The 13913-nt window shown below is 47.0% G+C and overlaps 1 protein-coding gene across 1 annotated transcript in view; it reads right to left on the bottom strand.

Annotated features, from left to right (window-relative positions):
- SNTB2 (syntrophin beta 2) overlaps positions 1-13658 on the bottom strand; it is a 54872-nt gene extending 41214 nt beyond the window's left edge. The window contains exon 1 of the mRNA XM_085893290.1: positions 12949-13658. Within this exon, the coding sequence (XP_085749416.1) occupies positions 12949-13429 (481 nt within the window). The 5' untranslated portion in view covers positions 13430-13658. The remainder of the gene's footprint in view (positions 1-12948) is intronic.
- Between the last annotated feature and the right edge of the window lie 255 nt (positions 13659-13913).

Raw genomic sequence — 13913 nt, 5'->3', positions numbered from 1 at the left:
GTGTGTGTGTGTGTGTGTGTGTGTGTGTGTGTGTGTGTGTGTGTGTGTGTGTGTCCAGCAGGACATTTGGTTTTCAAGGCAGAAGAGTCAATGGGGTTAATTAACTCCATGCCGATTAAACGAATGATTTGCAGACTTGGCATCGTCTGATTCTCGTTGCATGTTGGCAAAGTAGTAGTCACCTGGAAACGAAGCCATGCCAATTTCCAGGTTGCTCGGTAATACGGTTCACTGATATATGGCCGAGCCAAGTTTGACTCCACGGTGAACTTGCTCGCCGACCTCGCCAAAGGACGATAGCTTGGCATATTGGGGAAACTTTTGGGATTCAACAGACTGGGTGAGGACATACTTCATACATCAGTGAGATGTGCAACGTTTGTTCTAATTATTTTCGAGGAATCGACAAACAAATGAAAGTTCCAAATTTTCGCGACATGGGACATGATCCAGCCAAAAAAGCCCCCTTTGGACCTCTGTATCCATGACACCGCACATTGGGAAAAAAAACAAAAAACATTTAAACTTGGCACATGGCACGTACTCAACATGGGGAATAAGTGCGATTTTAAAAATTATTATTATTATTATTATTTTAATGTCATCAGTGCCTTCGTTATGACGTCACAATTGCATACATAGAATGCTACATCCGATCGGTATGAAAATTTGAGGGTCATCTCGGGATAAATTAGTCAAGGGAGAGAAAAAAAAATTGAGGGCGTATTTGGTCACATGGTTCGGCAGGCATAATTTTTTTAATTTATTAATTTTTTTAACCTTCAAATATCTTATTCTCCAAAACGGCTGAACAAATCGAGGCAAAACTTTACCGGTAAGTTCCCCAAGCATTGGGGATACCGGCGTGTTCACGATTAATTGATAGGTCACATGGTCTGGCAGCCATATTGGATTGAACAAAAATCTTAAAAAAAAAAATTATTTCTCTTGAACCGCTTCATCGATCGACGTGAAGCGTCAGGATTTTTTGGTATTTATTTATTTTTTTAATAAAGCTCACTTGGCTGTACTAGTATAGGTTTGAGGGTGGAGAAGTAGCAGCTGAAACCCGAATCCTATCCAAGTTCCTCCTGATGACGTCATCTTTACATTTTTGCTCATTCGGTCCACAAACACCACACAAAACAAGTCCTGGCAAGGGTGTGCAATCTCTGATTACTCTTTCGTGTTAGTACTGCGATTGTTTAGTTTTTTTCCTTCTGAGATCATCACTCCAGACTCAAGAACTTTACTCTGGACACCAACGATATACATGAAGGTCTAAATGTCAGCATAGGGTACAGACTGTACACGTAAGGCTCGGGTGGACCGAGGTCATTCCACGTGGGAGGGTACATCCACACCACCTGTCTCGTGCTTCCGCACTCCATTGCTTCATTGTCGTTCCTATTTCCAAAAAGATTCTGTAATGCATCACTCGAGCGCTTCGCAGGTCGAACGATGTCGCATCACCGAGTGCACCCGTCCCTCACATAGGACTTTAAACGGAGATGTCTGTCAGCATGGAAGATGCTGATGGTGGACATGGTGGACATGAGAGATCCTTTGGACACTTTCATTTGGTGTCCTTTGCAAACCACTAAAGTCATGCCTTGACTCCTATTGGGAAAGCATTTGCAAACCACCCAGTTAATCGGCTCTTCCACGAGGCCTCTTGCCTAAGAATCTGCTCTCGTAGCGTAGCCATGTCCTTGGAAAGACCACCATAGATGGACAGACTTACATCGATGGCGCCTTACTGTTTCTAAACCATTTTTCTCTGTGCCAGAGCGCAACAATGGCGTTGGGAATCATTAGCATCTCCCAACAGAAGGCCAAAGCACAAGGCTTGCTTTTCTTCCTGCAAACATGTCTTTACCATCGATGGTCAGGTCATACACACCTCCTTATACCTCCCTCCTGTTCTCCATCATCAGTTTACCTTTCGACAGCCATTATACATCTCGATCACTTTGACGCGGGCCTGAATCACACCATTCATGTGGTTTAAAGCAGGTACTCTACAATCACGTGATCAACGATCACATGAACTCCGGCTGCAAGCCGAACGGATTACAAAAATCCCTGATGGCCAAATGAGCGAAATCAAAATTTCCAAACTCAGACGTCAATCGTATTGTGAAGATAAAATCCAGAAAATTTGGCCTGCCGGTTTTTGGCTGGGGCAGCCATTTTCCTCTGTTCTGAGCAGCTTGTTGGAGTACTGCTTCTGGCTCCTCTGCCTCACCTCTGCAGTGATTGTGTATTGATGGTTCGGTGGTGACGATCCTCTGGTGCGATCTCGATATGGAAGTTGGCATCGCGCAAGTCCAACTCACCGCCAACTTCAAATATATCTCGTCAACGGATGGGCAGTAGAAACTGCTCCACGCAGAGCTTGGGATTAACGGTTGCTTTAAAGTCACCACACAGACGGATACCTTCATTCCGCTACAGCACTGTGACCACGGTTGTTGCACACTTGAAGTGCGCCACCGGTTCAGACGCCAACCTTTTCCAATCGTTCGAGTTCTGTTTTGTCCAAATTATTAAAATATTTTTAGGTCCAAAGCCATGATCTTTTCTCCACCCCTTAAACCACCCCTACCCCTCCTAAAATCTTGCTTATGTATTCATCTTGTCCACCTCTTGCATTCTCTCCGAACCCTCATCGTTACCTGCATCCCTTGTTTGTCCGTCTCAGTCTACCTTCTCCCTTGGCCCTGCTTTTGGTGTTTCCCCTTGTTATGTTGTGTCCTGCCTCGTTCTGTGTCCTAGTTCTTCCACAAGCCGAGACCATGTATGAAAAAATAAACTTCCTAAGTCTGTTTAGTGTCATGCTTTCCTCCAGGGTTTTGAGATGGTTGTTTGTCTCCTCCTCCTCCTCCTCCTCCTCCTCCTCCTCCTCCTCCTCCTCCTCCGCCATATCCATGATCTTATTGTGTGTTCCCTTTCCATATTACCCCTGGCTTCCCCTTCCTCTTCTTTCAGCCCCTTCTTGCTGTGTTCGAGCCTGTATCCATCTTCCCCCTCCCCTTACTATGTCGAGTGTTGCTCTAGGTGTCCCTCCACCCCGCTGTTAGTGTGTTCCCCCCATTTTCCACTTTGCTCTACCTGTTCTGTTCTGTATTCCAGCTGTTCTATGAGCCTCGTCTTCACATAAAAAAAAAACTCAATTCAATGACGTCGAATGTCTGCAAGCATTCCAATCGGTCAGCCCTTTGAAGAATCTATACGTCTACACCAAAAAATAAACATCTCCACGGCAATCCATGCTAACAGTGCAAAGCACATTTCAAGGAATGCAAAATGTAGGTTTTCAAATAAAAATCAAAACCATGGAAGTTTTCTCATTTCATTCCTGACCTTTAAACTAGACGCCGCATGTCCACCGCCCTTTGCTGACCGCACTGGTATTTCAATGTCATTCCAAAGGAGTCAAGGAGAGGTCAATATTCCCAAATAGTCAGCCATTGCTTTAGGAGCCCAGCCCTGTTCTGATGATCACCGTCATCCCAATGTCATTCCAAAAGGAGTCAAGGAGAGGTCAATATTCCCAAATAGTCAGCCATTGCTTTAGGAGCCCAGCCCTGTTCTTATGATCACTGTCATCCCAATGTCATTCCAAAAGGAGTCAAGGAGAGGTCAATCTTCTCCAATAAAGTCAGCCATTGCTTTAGGAGCCCAGCCCTGTTCTGATGATCACCGTCATCCTAATGTCATTCCAAAAGGAGTCAAGGAGAGGTCAATATTCCCAAATAGTCAGCCATTGCTTTAGGAGCCCAGTCCTGTTCTGATGATCACCGTCATCCTAATGCCACTGTCCTTATTACATACATCTACGATTTTACGGAGCAGCAAACCGGAATGGCTGTTTTTGCTTTAAGTAAAAGAAAATGCCGCTTTTTGTTTTTTTTTTCAATCTTTCGTTTCGAAAAATAATTTGATGAACTGTAAATGAGGTCCATGTATTTCTGCCACCCGCCCCCCCCCCCTACTCTCATCCTACCTATCAAAACATATCGACATTCAAATGCTTCTTTCAATCAACCAAACCGATAGTTGCAATTGAATAAACTAAAAAAAAAAAGTGTACACGATGAGCTTCTGTCGAGTACCATGAAAAGGTACACACAAGAATTTCAGCATCTTACCGCTTTTTTCCCGGCACTCCATTAAAGGGTTCTTCCACACCACGTGACAAACTAAAAGGTAAAGCTAATTGTTCGCCATTTTGTGTGGAAAACCATAAAAAACGAGAGTTTGGAGAACACGATACCCCACGCAGCGTTACTTCAACATTAATAAAATAATGATTTAAACGATTGTTAAAAAAAAATAAAAAGATAACTGGAAGTTTAGTGCTCCTGAAGAAGTCCGGAATACCAGCCTGATACGCCACCCCCATCGAACCTTTATTGAAATTGAAGTTGAGTACTACAAAACTGGAGGTCCTTGGTCATATTATGGCAGGTGATTTGCGCACTACAGTGTTCAAGTATATGATTAAATTAAATATAAAGATTGTAAAAGTCGTATATAAATAAATTAATTCCGATTTACCACCATTTTGCCCAGTATCTATTACACCGTCCTATCGAACACGTCACATTCGTTCTTCGTGCCTGTTGTTTGTGTCCATTATGACATCCTTAAAACGAGTACGTTTCCTGTTTGGAATGATTTTCAATTTTGACTGCCAGACAGGGAGACACAGCATAATGATGATCTATGTCTGTCTGTCTCTCTCCACATCTGTGATGGGAACTAATTCTGAGACAATGTACGGTAAAACGAAAGACTCGTCTTCAAATTAGTGTTCAAAAATATAACATTCAATTTAAGTTAAATGTTCCTCGATCATAAACTGATGAGACTTACGGACGGACATGAACCAATTGCTTCACCCTGGCTTTCGCTTCGCGTGCACAGAGTAACGATAGAAAAGCGAGTCGGCTTGTTCGGTACTGTTCAAAAGATTACACCCCATGGCACGCCGGCACAACCGCAATGTGGTGCGAATGTAGCACGAGTATCCATGAAGCAGACAAGCGTAGCTCGTCGGACTTTGCGACATGACTTGGTTGTGTACCAAAATGATTTACAATGCTTACTGTGTGTGTGTGTGTGTGTGTGTGTGTCCGTCCGAGTTACACCCATGAGTTGGACAGTTCGTCTGACTTGACCCACAATTTCTATACGATGGCTGACATGTTGGTGTTTACTGCCGTACAAAGTCACGGGTCTTGTGAAGTTGGGCTTTAGCAATCGAGGCAGCGGTTTGTTGATTATACACGGCTGAAATAACTATGTGGCGTTGTCCGAAGTCGGGTTTTTACTGTGGAGGTTACACACATCCTTGTTATTGTTTCCGACTATTTTCTCTGAAACGACTGGACCAGTGACCACACAACCCACGTCATTATCAAGCGACTTGTGGAGTAGTTCAGGGATTCTCACGACATTGCGAATTGGACAGGCGTGCCGTGACATGTCAGAGTTGTTTTATTCACGGTTTCTGTGAAGTCGGTGAAGGCATGACAGGAAGGAAAGCGTTAAATATCCTGCTGTTTCAATGTGTGAATGCCTGTTTGCTTTTGTAAGTGGGGAGAGGGTGAGGACGGGATGACAGAGTTGGGGTTGTAAGGGAGGTGGGGGGGGGGAGAGCAACGATGGCACAGAGTTGGGAGGTTGAAAACTCTGTGGGGGGTTAGGGAGGGAATTGATGCCTTCGGGTTGAAAAGGAAGGGTGGGGACTTGGAGATTGGGAGGGGGAGGGGGTTGATGACTTGGGGTTTGTGAGAGTGGGAGTGGGGAAAGAGTCGAGGACTTTTACATTTTACAGATGTTCCGCGGGTCTCTGCGGGTCCAGATGCTCCGCGGGTCTCTGTACGTTTACAAGTCCAGTGGTGAAAAGAGCACAGGCAATTGATTACCAAACAGTGGAGAAATGTGATACGGCCAGATGAATCATCCTTCACCATGTTCTCGACGAACAGACGAGGGCACGTGTGGCGCCAACTCAAACAACTTTACAACCCTGAGTGCTTAGTTCCAACAGTGAAGGGTTCTGGGGTTTCTGTAATGTTGTGGGGGTGCATTTTCCTGGCATGGTTTGAGTGCAGTCATTCCCTTAGCAAGCAAGGCCATTGCCAATCGCTACTCAATGGTACCGAGTGATCATCTTCACCACGTTACAGCATTTCTCTCCTGCTGGGAGGGGGTGTCGTCCAGGATGACAATGCCCTCATTCACAGAGCAGGTGTGATCGCCCAATGGTTTGATGAGCATGACACTGATGTTACCCATATCTCATGCCCTTCTCAGTCACAATATCTGAACCCCATCGAGCATTTATGGGACATTCTGGAACGACACCTGAGACGGCGTTTTCCACCTCCGTCCAACAGGTGTGAGTCGATTGACTTTCGCGTGGAAGAATGGTGCCGCTTCTGATGATGAACACTATCCTGTCACTATGAAAAATTTTGACGGTCATTTAGGGCTAAATTGTTTGGCGGCAAAAAAAAAAAAATTGTTGACATCGTCTGTCACGTGGTTCGACACCCACATTGTTTTCAACATTAAAAAAAACCTTTAAAAATCTTTTTGGAAACAGCTGAACAGATTGAGGTGAAACTTTACAGGTATTAGTCAGGTTCCTTGTGTAATTTCGTTGGAATTTTTTGGAGAGTAGCAAACCTATAGATTTTTGAGAAGTTTAAAATCTATTTAAATTTAAAAAAAAAAAAGATGTTTCACATTTTTTCAACTTTTGGAAAGGTCGTTTTGGGGTGAAAAACGCTTTTTTGTTTTTTTTTAATTCCAATTTTAAAAAATCTGAAACAATACAAAATAACCAACTGATGATGGATTACTGTTAAATGGCGAACAATGGATTTTATAAGATAATAAAATGTTGCATTTTGACTGTCGGTTGCCATGGAAACAGCATTTTTGGAGTGGAATTGCCATTTTTTAATATATAAATATTTTTGTAAATTATATTTTCCATCGGATGGCCTAAATAATTGTTAAATATAGTGACCATGACTAACTTACACATAAGTATTATGATTTTCAAGTATTGGAACAGTTGGTTGCCATGGAAACGGCCATCTGTGCAATGAAACATTGGTGTGTCTGTTGTTCGATATCAGAAGGTTTCAGCACCTTGAGTAGTAAAACGTTTGATTTTAAGTTTTTCTAGTTTGATGTATTGTAAGTGTGAGTTTACTGTCTTGCGAGTTTTAGGGACAGTTTGGTCTGAAGGAAAGTGAGACCACCGAGCACCATGGCCTGTCTCCAAGTGTCGTCAAGCGTGAACACAATGCAACTGACCGAATCAAGGCTGCCATACTTGGTCATGAAAATCCATTTGAAGTTGAGGGTAACCAGCTCTTCAATGTGGTCACCCACGCTTATGTGCCAGAAGAATTTGTACCACAGATACTGAACATTGATGAAACGGGACAGAATCTCGATGAAGATTTTGTTGCTAAACGGATCAATGGTGATGTCAGCCTATGGGCGTCGGTGAAGAAGGAGAAGAACAGAATGTACATGTCTGGCAATACAACACTAGCAATCAAGATCAGGGACAAGACAGTAGATCTAAAATAAACCAAGGATTTGTATGGTAGACTGATGGTACTCTCCAGATCCAGAAGGATGCAATTGGCAACTTTGAATTTACTGCGATACCGAGGGCCCTGTTTGCACCAAACGGTAGCTTACTGTCATGCACCGACAAGTCTAAGCTAATCCACAACTTGGAGAAGTTTGCCAACAAGGAACCGTCTTTACCAGAAGATGAGCTTGATGTCACACACATGGAACCAGCACCCGCTGATGCTGTCATTGATGGCAGTACTAGCACGAAGGTTGCAGTCGTGGATGGAATGGTAGTTGTCCAGACAATGACCAAGAAACCAGCAATGGTTGTGACGGTGAAGGACCTCGGTGAATGTTTCAATGATAGGGTGACGAGTCTGACCAGAGGCTTCGACCATGTAATTCTTGTTTTTGATACGTACAAGCAAGATTCCCTCAAGAGCACAACCAGAGACAAACGACGTCAAGGAGAGGCACCAGTCCAATATCAGGTCAAGGATGATACCAGTATCAAACGCATCACGATGAGTTGATTTCTGTCCCATGATCAAACCAAGGCTGATCTGACGGAGTACATGGCAGAGAAAACTCTAGAATACAACCGCGATTCAACAAAGGTGGTAGTCGTTTCGGCATCTGGGCGGACGTCGAGCAACAGGGGTCTCCAATTTGAGGCGAATAACCATGAGGAGGCCGAAACGTTGATGATCCAGCAAGCAATAGCTGCATCACAGCAACACACGGGAGATATTGAGCTGATGATATTCTCACCTGATACGGATGTTCTGGTTCTTGCCATAGCAAACTATCATCTCCTGCCAAGACACACATCTATCTCAATGGCATCTCGCATTGTCAAAATCGAGCCAATCTGGAAGGCCTGAGGTGAGGAGAGAGAGCCCAAGCATTGCCAGCCTTCCACGCATTCACAGGTGCCGATAATACTGGGCGGTTAGCTCGACATGGTAAGGCAAAGTGGTTCCAGTGCTATGTGAAGGCCGATGACGACATGGTAGATACCTTTGCTATGCTCTGTAAGGATGCCGAACTGTCAGAGGACCTATACACAACTTTAGCAAGATTTGTCTGTTCAGGTTATTGTCCAAGTGGTGTCAATATTTCCAGCATCCCTGAACTTCGGTGGCATCTCTTCTGTAAGAACATGGCTGAGAATGACAAGTTACCACCAACTGTCGGTGCTCTGAGGCAGCATATCATGCGGGTACATATCCAGGCATACATTTGCGGTCAAACAGCAATTTCTCAGCAAACATTTCTTGATCCATTAAAGAATGGCTTCCACAAGGACACGAGTGGTCAACTCAAACCGACAACAACAGATATTCTCCCTGCACCAAAGGCAATTATTGAGATGATAAGGTGCCAGTGCAAGACAGACACAGGGATGTTCCTGCAGGGCCAAGAACTTAACATGCACCGATCACCATATTCATGCGTTACTCGTTTCAAGATTTGAAAGCAATCCATTAAATAAACGGTAATTTAACAAAATGATACCCGTTTCCACGGCAACCATTGCTCAAAATACAGATATATGTATTCTATATTAACAACTGTCCTCCAGTTAACAATTATGCATCATCAGTTGCTTGCTTGCGATTAATTTTGAATTTTCAGAGCTGAAATTTTCAAAAAAAAAAAACGGGTTTTTAACCCCAAAACGACCTATTTCACCACATTATATGCATTGAAAAAAAAAATGTGAAACATGGATTTTCTGTTTTGGTATTGTTTAAACTTTCCAAAAATGTTGGGGTTAGCTACTCTCCAAAAAATTCCAACAAACGTCAAATTATGGACACAAGGAACCCGACTACATGATCGCTCATCCATAGTAATTCACCTATAACGTCATAACAATATGGTTTGGCAGCCATACTGACTCTGAGTTCAAAAACCAATGGAAAAAGACAACCCAGCAGGAAACAAAAGCTGGGCCACGGGCAAACACGGGTCCACCACGCAAGCCAAATTGGCAAGGAGACAGACGTCTGTGCGTGAGCTTTTGTCTGCCAAGTCACCTTACACCTTCCAGGCTCACTTGGAAAGGATCCCAAAGCACAAGTTCAGGAGAAAAAGAAACTTCCTTGCAACGACACATCCTCACCATCAGAGTACAGGTGGTTATCCTGCACGCGGTACCTTCAGTGCTCACCCTCGAGGTCCACAGCATCAAAAAAAATCTCCAAAGCAGAACCAGACCTCAAATTTGGGAATACTGGAAAGGAAGTGATAAAAACATCCCCTCACCGCCACCCTCCACCCGTGGAATCTTGTAAAGCGGAAACGAGGCATTCCGATTCGACCTGTGCGGAGACCCACGACACACATCTTTCCCCGTCGATTGCACCTCCAAGACTTGCGAGCAAACTTGGTGCAAAAAAAAGCAACGGTTCACGACCGATTGAAGACCCCACATCTCGTTTTCAACAACAAGGAGATGCGTCGAGGCGGTGCTTCTGTTCGATGACAAGCTCGTCATAAAAGGTCCTATTTTCACACCGATCGAGAGTTATCCGCTTGTGGTTTCGCAGCGGTAGTGGATATGTCGAGGTAGTTCGTGCACTTGTTGCATCGTTGCGCTTCGTGTCGATTTGCTCGTCTTTGTCTCCTCCGTGCAAGCTTCAATACGAGCTTGCATTTTGAGGACAAAAAAAAAATGGGAAGCTCGAAAGACGACGGTCAAGAGTTGCTGAGATTGTCGACAATCAGTGCCGACCCGCTTGCTGCACCGTCAGTCGGAGACCCATAGTCCAGTCTTGTTGACGGTCGATTCTGGTTTTTGCCTGTTATGTACTCGAGATCAAAAGATGAATATCAGGTAAGAGTACAGGTCGTCAGATTTTATTTCTTGGTATTTCGATGCATATGTTTTACGATTGTAGAACAATAGCAATTTTTATGTTCAATCCCCCCATTTTAGGTCGGCGTCAGTGTCGGATTAAAAGTATATTTGGTGAGGTGATCCAACATCACCGACTTCTGAGATGTAAGGTTGGGTTGGGAATGAGGGGGGAATAGGGGATGAGAGAGAAAGAGGGCTGGGGGATTCTATAAACCGGAGGGGAGAGGGTGATGAGGATGAGGGGACGGGAGAATGAGGGGAGGAGGAGATAAGGGTGTTGTGGGAGGAGGGAGAGGGGTTGGAAATCAATTTCTGGGCACCAGTATGCCGCGTGTGCCAAATGGAGTTAACAAGAACAGGTGGCATCGCCCACTTCAGCCTCGCGACTTGCCAGCCAACCAAACGGTAAACCGCAACGGCACCTCGATCCCGTAACAAAATGTGGGTCATGGGACCGAGTTCCTGCAATTATTTTGAAGTTTGGAAAACTACAAAGAGTCAGAACGTCGATTCAGGAAACGCACAGCAGGGACGACAATGTGTCATCCTGCGGTTTTCCGATTTCTGCAACTGCGCGTCACATGGCCTGCTGTTGACAACCGCAGTACGGGCGGAACTTCAAGCCAAAAAGGCCCTTTGTAAACCTGCCAGTGGCCACGATCCACACCAGGAGCGAGCATCCTCGGCGTTGCAGCCCGAGCGCTTGCCTGTGGACGGTTGCTGTGAGCCCGAGTACCCGGGGTTCAAATCCCATAAAGCGGATCGATTTGTCCATCATTTTCTAATGTTACACATAACATGCAAATGTGCATTTGGTCTTTGAATGTCGTCTTTCACGTCGTACGTCTTGTGGCTCGTCCTTGAACATCGGACAACGATAGAAAGAGAGAAAAGAAGAAGAAAAAAAAAAACGTTGTTAATACTCATATGACTGTTGATGTGGTATTTGAACAGATAGTCAACACACACACACACACACACACACACACACACACACACACACACACACACACACACACACACACACACACACACACACACACACACACACACACACACACACTCAGTGGGATGATCTATCCCGATTATCGGTGAAAAACCAAGATTTGCAGAAGTTTCGTTTAACGACGACAACAATAATTTCTCATTTATGAAGCAAAGCGATAACTGTGAGCGACAAGGTGTACCAGAGGTAACTGCATCTTCCCGGCCAAACATGGAACGCTCAGTGGACTTCGGGATCACGTTACGGCGACAACACCACACGGGGACTCCCGACAGATGGGAATAGTAACGGAGGTGACGGGCAATGCGAGGGATCGACGTGTGCGCACAATTCCACGTCCCCGTCCGGGACACACCCGGGGGGCCCTTCCATCGTCCCCGTCCGGGACAACGCGGTTCAACATGAACCACAAAGTGTACAGTTTAAAAGGGCCGTCCGTCCCTTAACCACACCTCGTGTGCCAAACCGCCGTGCCCCCTCCCTCTGTACCCGTCGAGCACGTTCCACCCGCTCGTCCATCCTGGTGATTTTTAATTGGTTTCCATGAGCAAGGCTCCGAACAACACGTGCAGGGGTACGTCGCAGTTGGCTGCAAGTTTGCAGACGGCCCTCTCAGACGGACGTCGGTTGTCGAGTCACTGGGATTTGGCCCGGAAGCAATCCCGTGCACGTCCCGAGTGCACTGAACGTCGACCGCCCGGAGCACACGTCGGCCTCGCGTGGTCCACCTGAAGGTCGTTGATATGAACTTGACCACCTGGGTTTTGCAGACGGACACAGCAGGATTTGAACCGGCCATCTCGCTGAAACAAGTGCAGCGTCCAACACCCAATCCACAAGTACAAAAGATAGATCACATTGTTTGAATAACCACAGAGGGTCGTCGGCTTCGACGGGATGGCTCGGAGTTCGTGCACTTACCCTTGAGCTGTCAAGTCCGAGTTCGATTCCCGGTGGTGACCCGACTACAAACTGTTGGAGCAATGCTTCGCAGGTGGGACGTCACATCACCGAAGCTCCCCGTCCCTCGGAACCATACGAGCCGGGGGGTCTCTCGTGCTAGCATTAGATGTTGGCCGTTAAAGACCTCACGGCGTCCTCCGCGAAGAGGAGGCGAGTTATCACCGGCACCCTGAACAAATCACAAATTCCCGCACAAATCACCTTAGGTCGAACGACATGACTAGCCAGCCGGTTCGTGAAAGACTTGGGCGAAATTTACCCCACAAGAAGTTAGGAAAAGTTGTGGTAGTTAAAAGTAGTAGTACACAAGTTTAGTTTGTTGACCAATGTGGAAACGGCCGAGGCGTGACCCGAAGCCGTCTGTCTGCAAGTCCCCACAGCACGTGGGATAACGGACCACGCGATGACGTCACAACGGGAGTGGTTCTAATTGACGGAACCAGTAGCACATCTTACACCACAACCACTCACCACAACCACAACCACCCGGTCCGAGTACCTGTGAGCAGGACCTCACGGCCACACTTCTTCAGGGTCTGCACGGCCTCGTCGTGCGTCGCTTCCTTCAGGTCGACGTCGTTCACCGCCAGGATGGCGTCGCCCACGTAAAGACCGCCGCTCCGCTCGGCCGCCAGTCCGGGGAAGATCCGCGATATCAGGACCGGCATCTTGTTCTCACGACCTCCCTTAATGCTGATCCCGAGACCCCCCGAATCCTGTTTCAAGACCCTCACGGTTCGCGCCTTGTTCGACAGGGACTCGGGGGGTCCGTCTGGGGGGTCCGAACTCGTCGGAGATGACGGGGTCTTAGTCTTACCCCCGGGCCCGTTGACCCCCGAGGGGCCGAACGCGGGTTCTGAGAGACCTCCGTCCGAATCGGGACCGCTGAGCACCAGGTCCGCCTCCTCCAGGGTTCCGAGGACCCGGGTCCACGAGTCCCGGACCAGAACCTCGACAAGGCCGCTCCGCACCGTCGCCATGTTCCACTTCGGCCGCAGTCTCGAGCGGAAAGGGAACCAGAGACCCCGAAACCCCTCGAGAGATCGCGCGGTGCCGACGCGGGAAACTCCCAGTCAAAGTTTTCCCAACTTCAGGAAGGATTTTCCGCGCGCGGCCTCTGATCCCGTGGCTGCCGCTGGACAGGGAGTAACGGCCGGGAAAGGGAGGGGGCACGGAGGGAGGGGCACGGAGGGGGTCGTGTCGTACCAGGCGGGACGAGGAAAGAATTGCGGATCGAGGTGCCTCCACGATGCTGCACCACGCCACCTCGTCCTCCTCTCTCTCCGCCTCCAATCACGGGGGACGCCCCACGTGCGAAAGCGAAGCCCCGCCCACAATCAAGCGTTCCTCGATCTTGGCTCCGCACACTGAACGCCCCACGTGTGAAAGCGAAGCTCCGCCCACTGGGGACGCCCCACGTGCGAAAGCGAAGCCCCGCCCACTGGGGACGTCCCACGTGCGAAA

This window comes from Eptatretus burgeri, chromosome 8 (assembly GCF_056783735.1).
Source record: "Eptatretus burgeri isolate ZD-2024b chromosome 8, Ebu_testis_v1, whole genome shotgun sequence".
NCBI classification, from domain to species: domain Eukaryota; kingdom Metazoa; phylum Chordata; class Myxini; order Myxiniformes; family Myxinidae; genus Eptatretus; species Eptatretus burgeri.
This window is presented reverse-complemented; position numbering and strand designations above follow the sequence as displayed.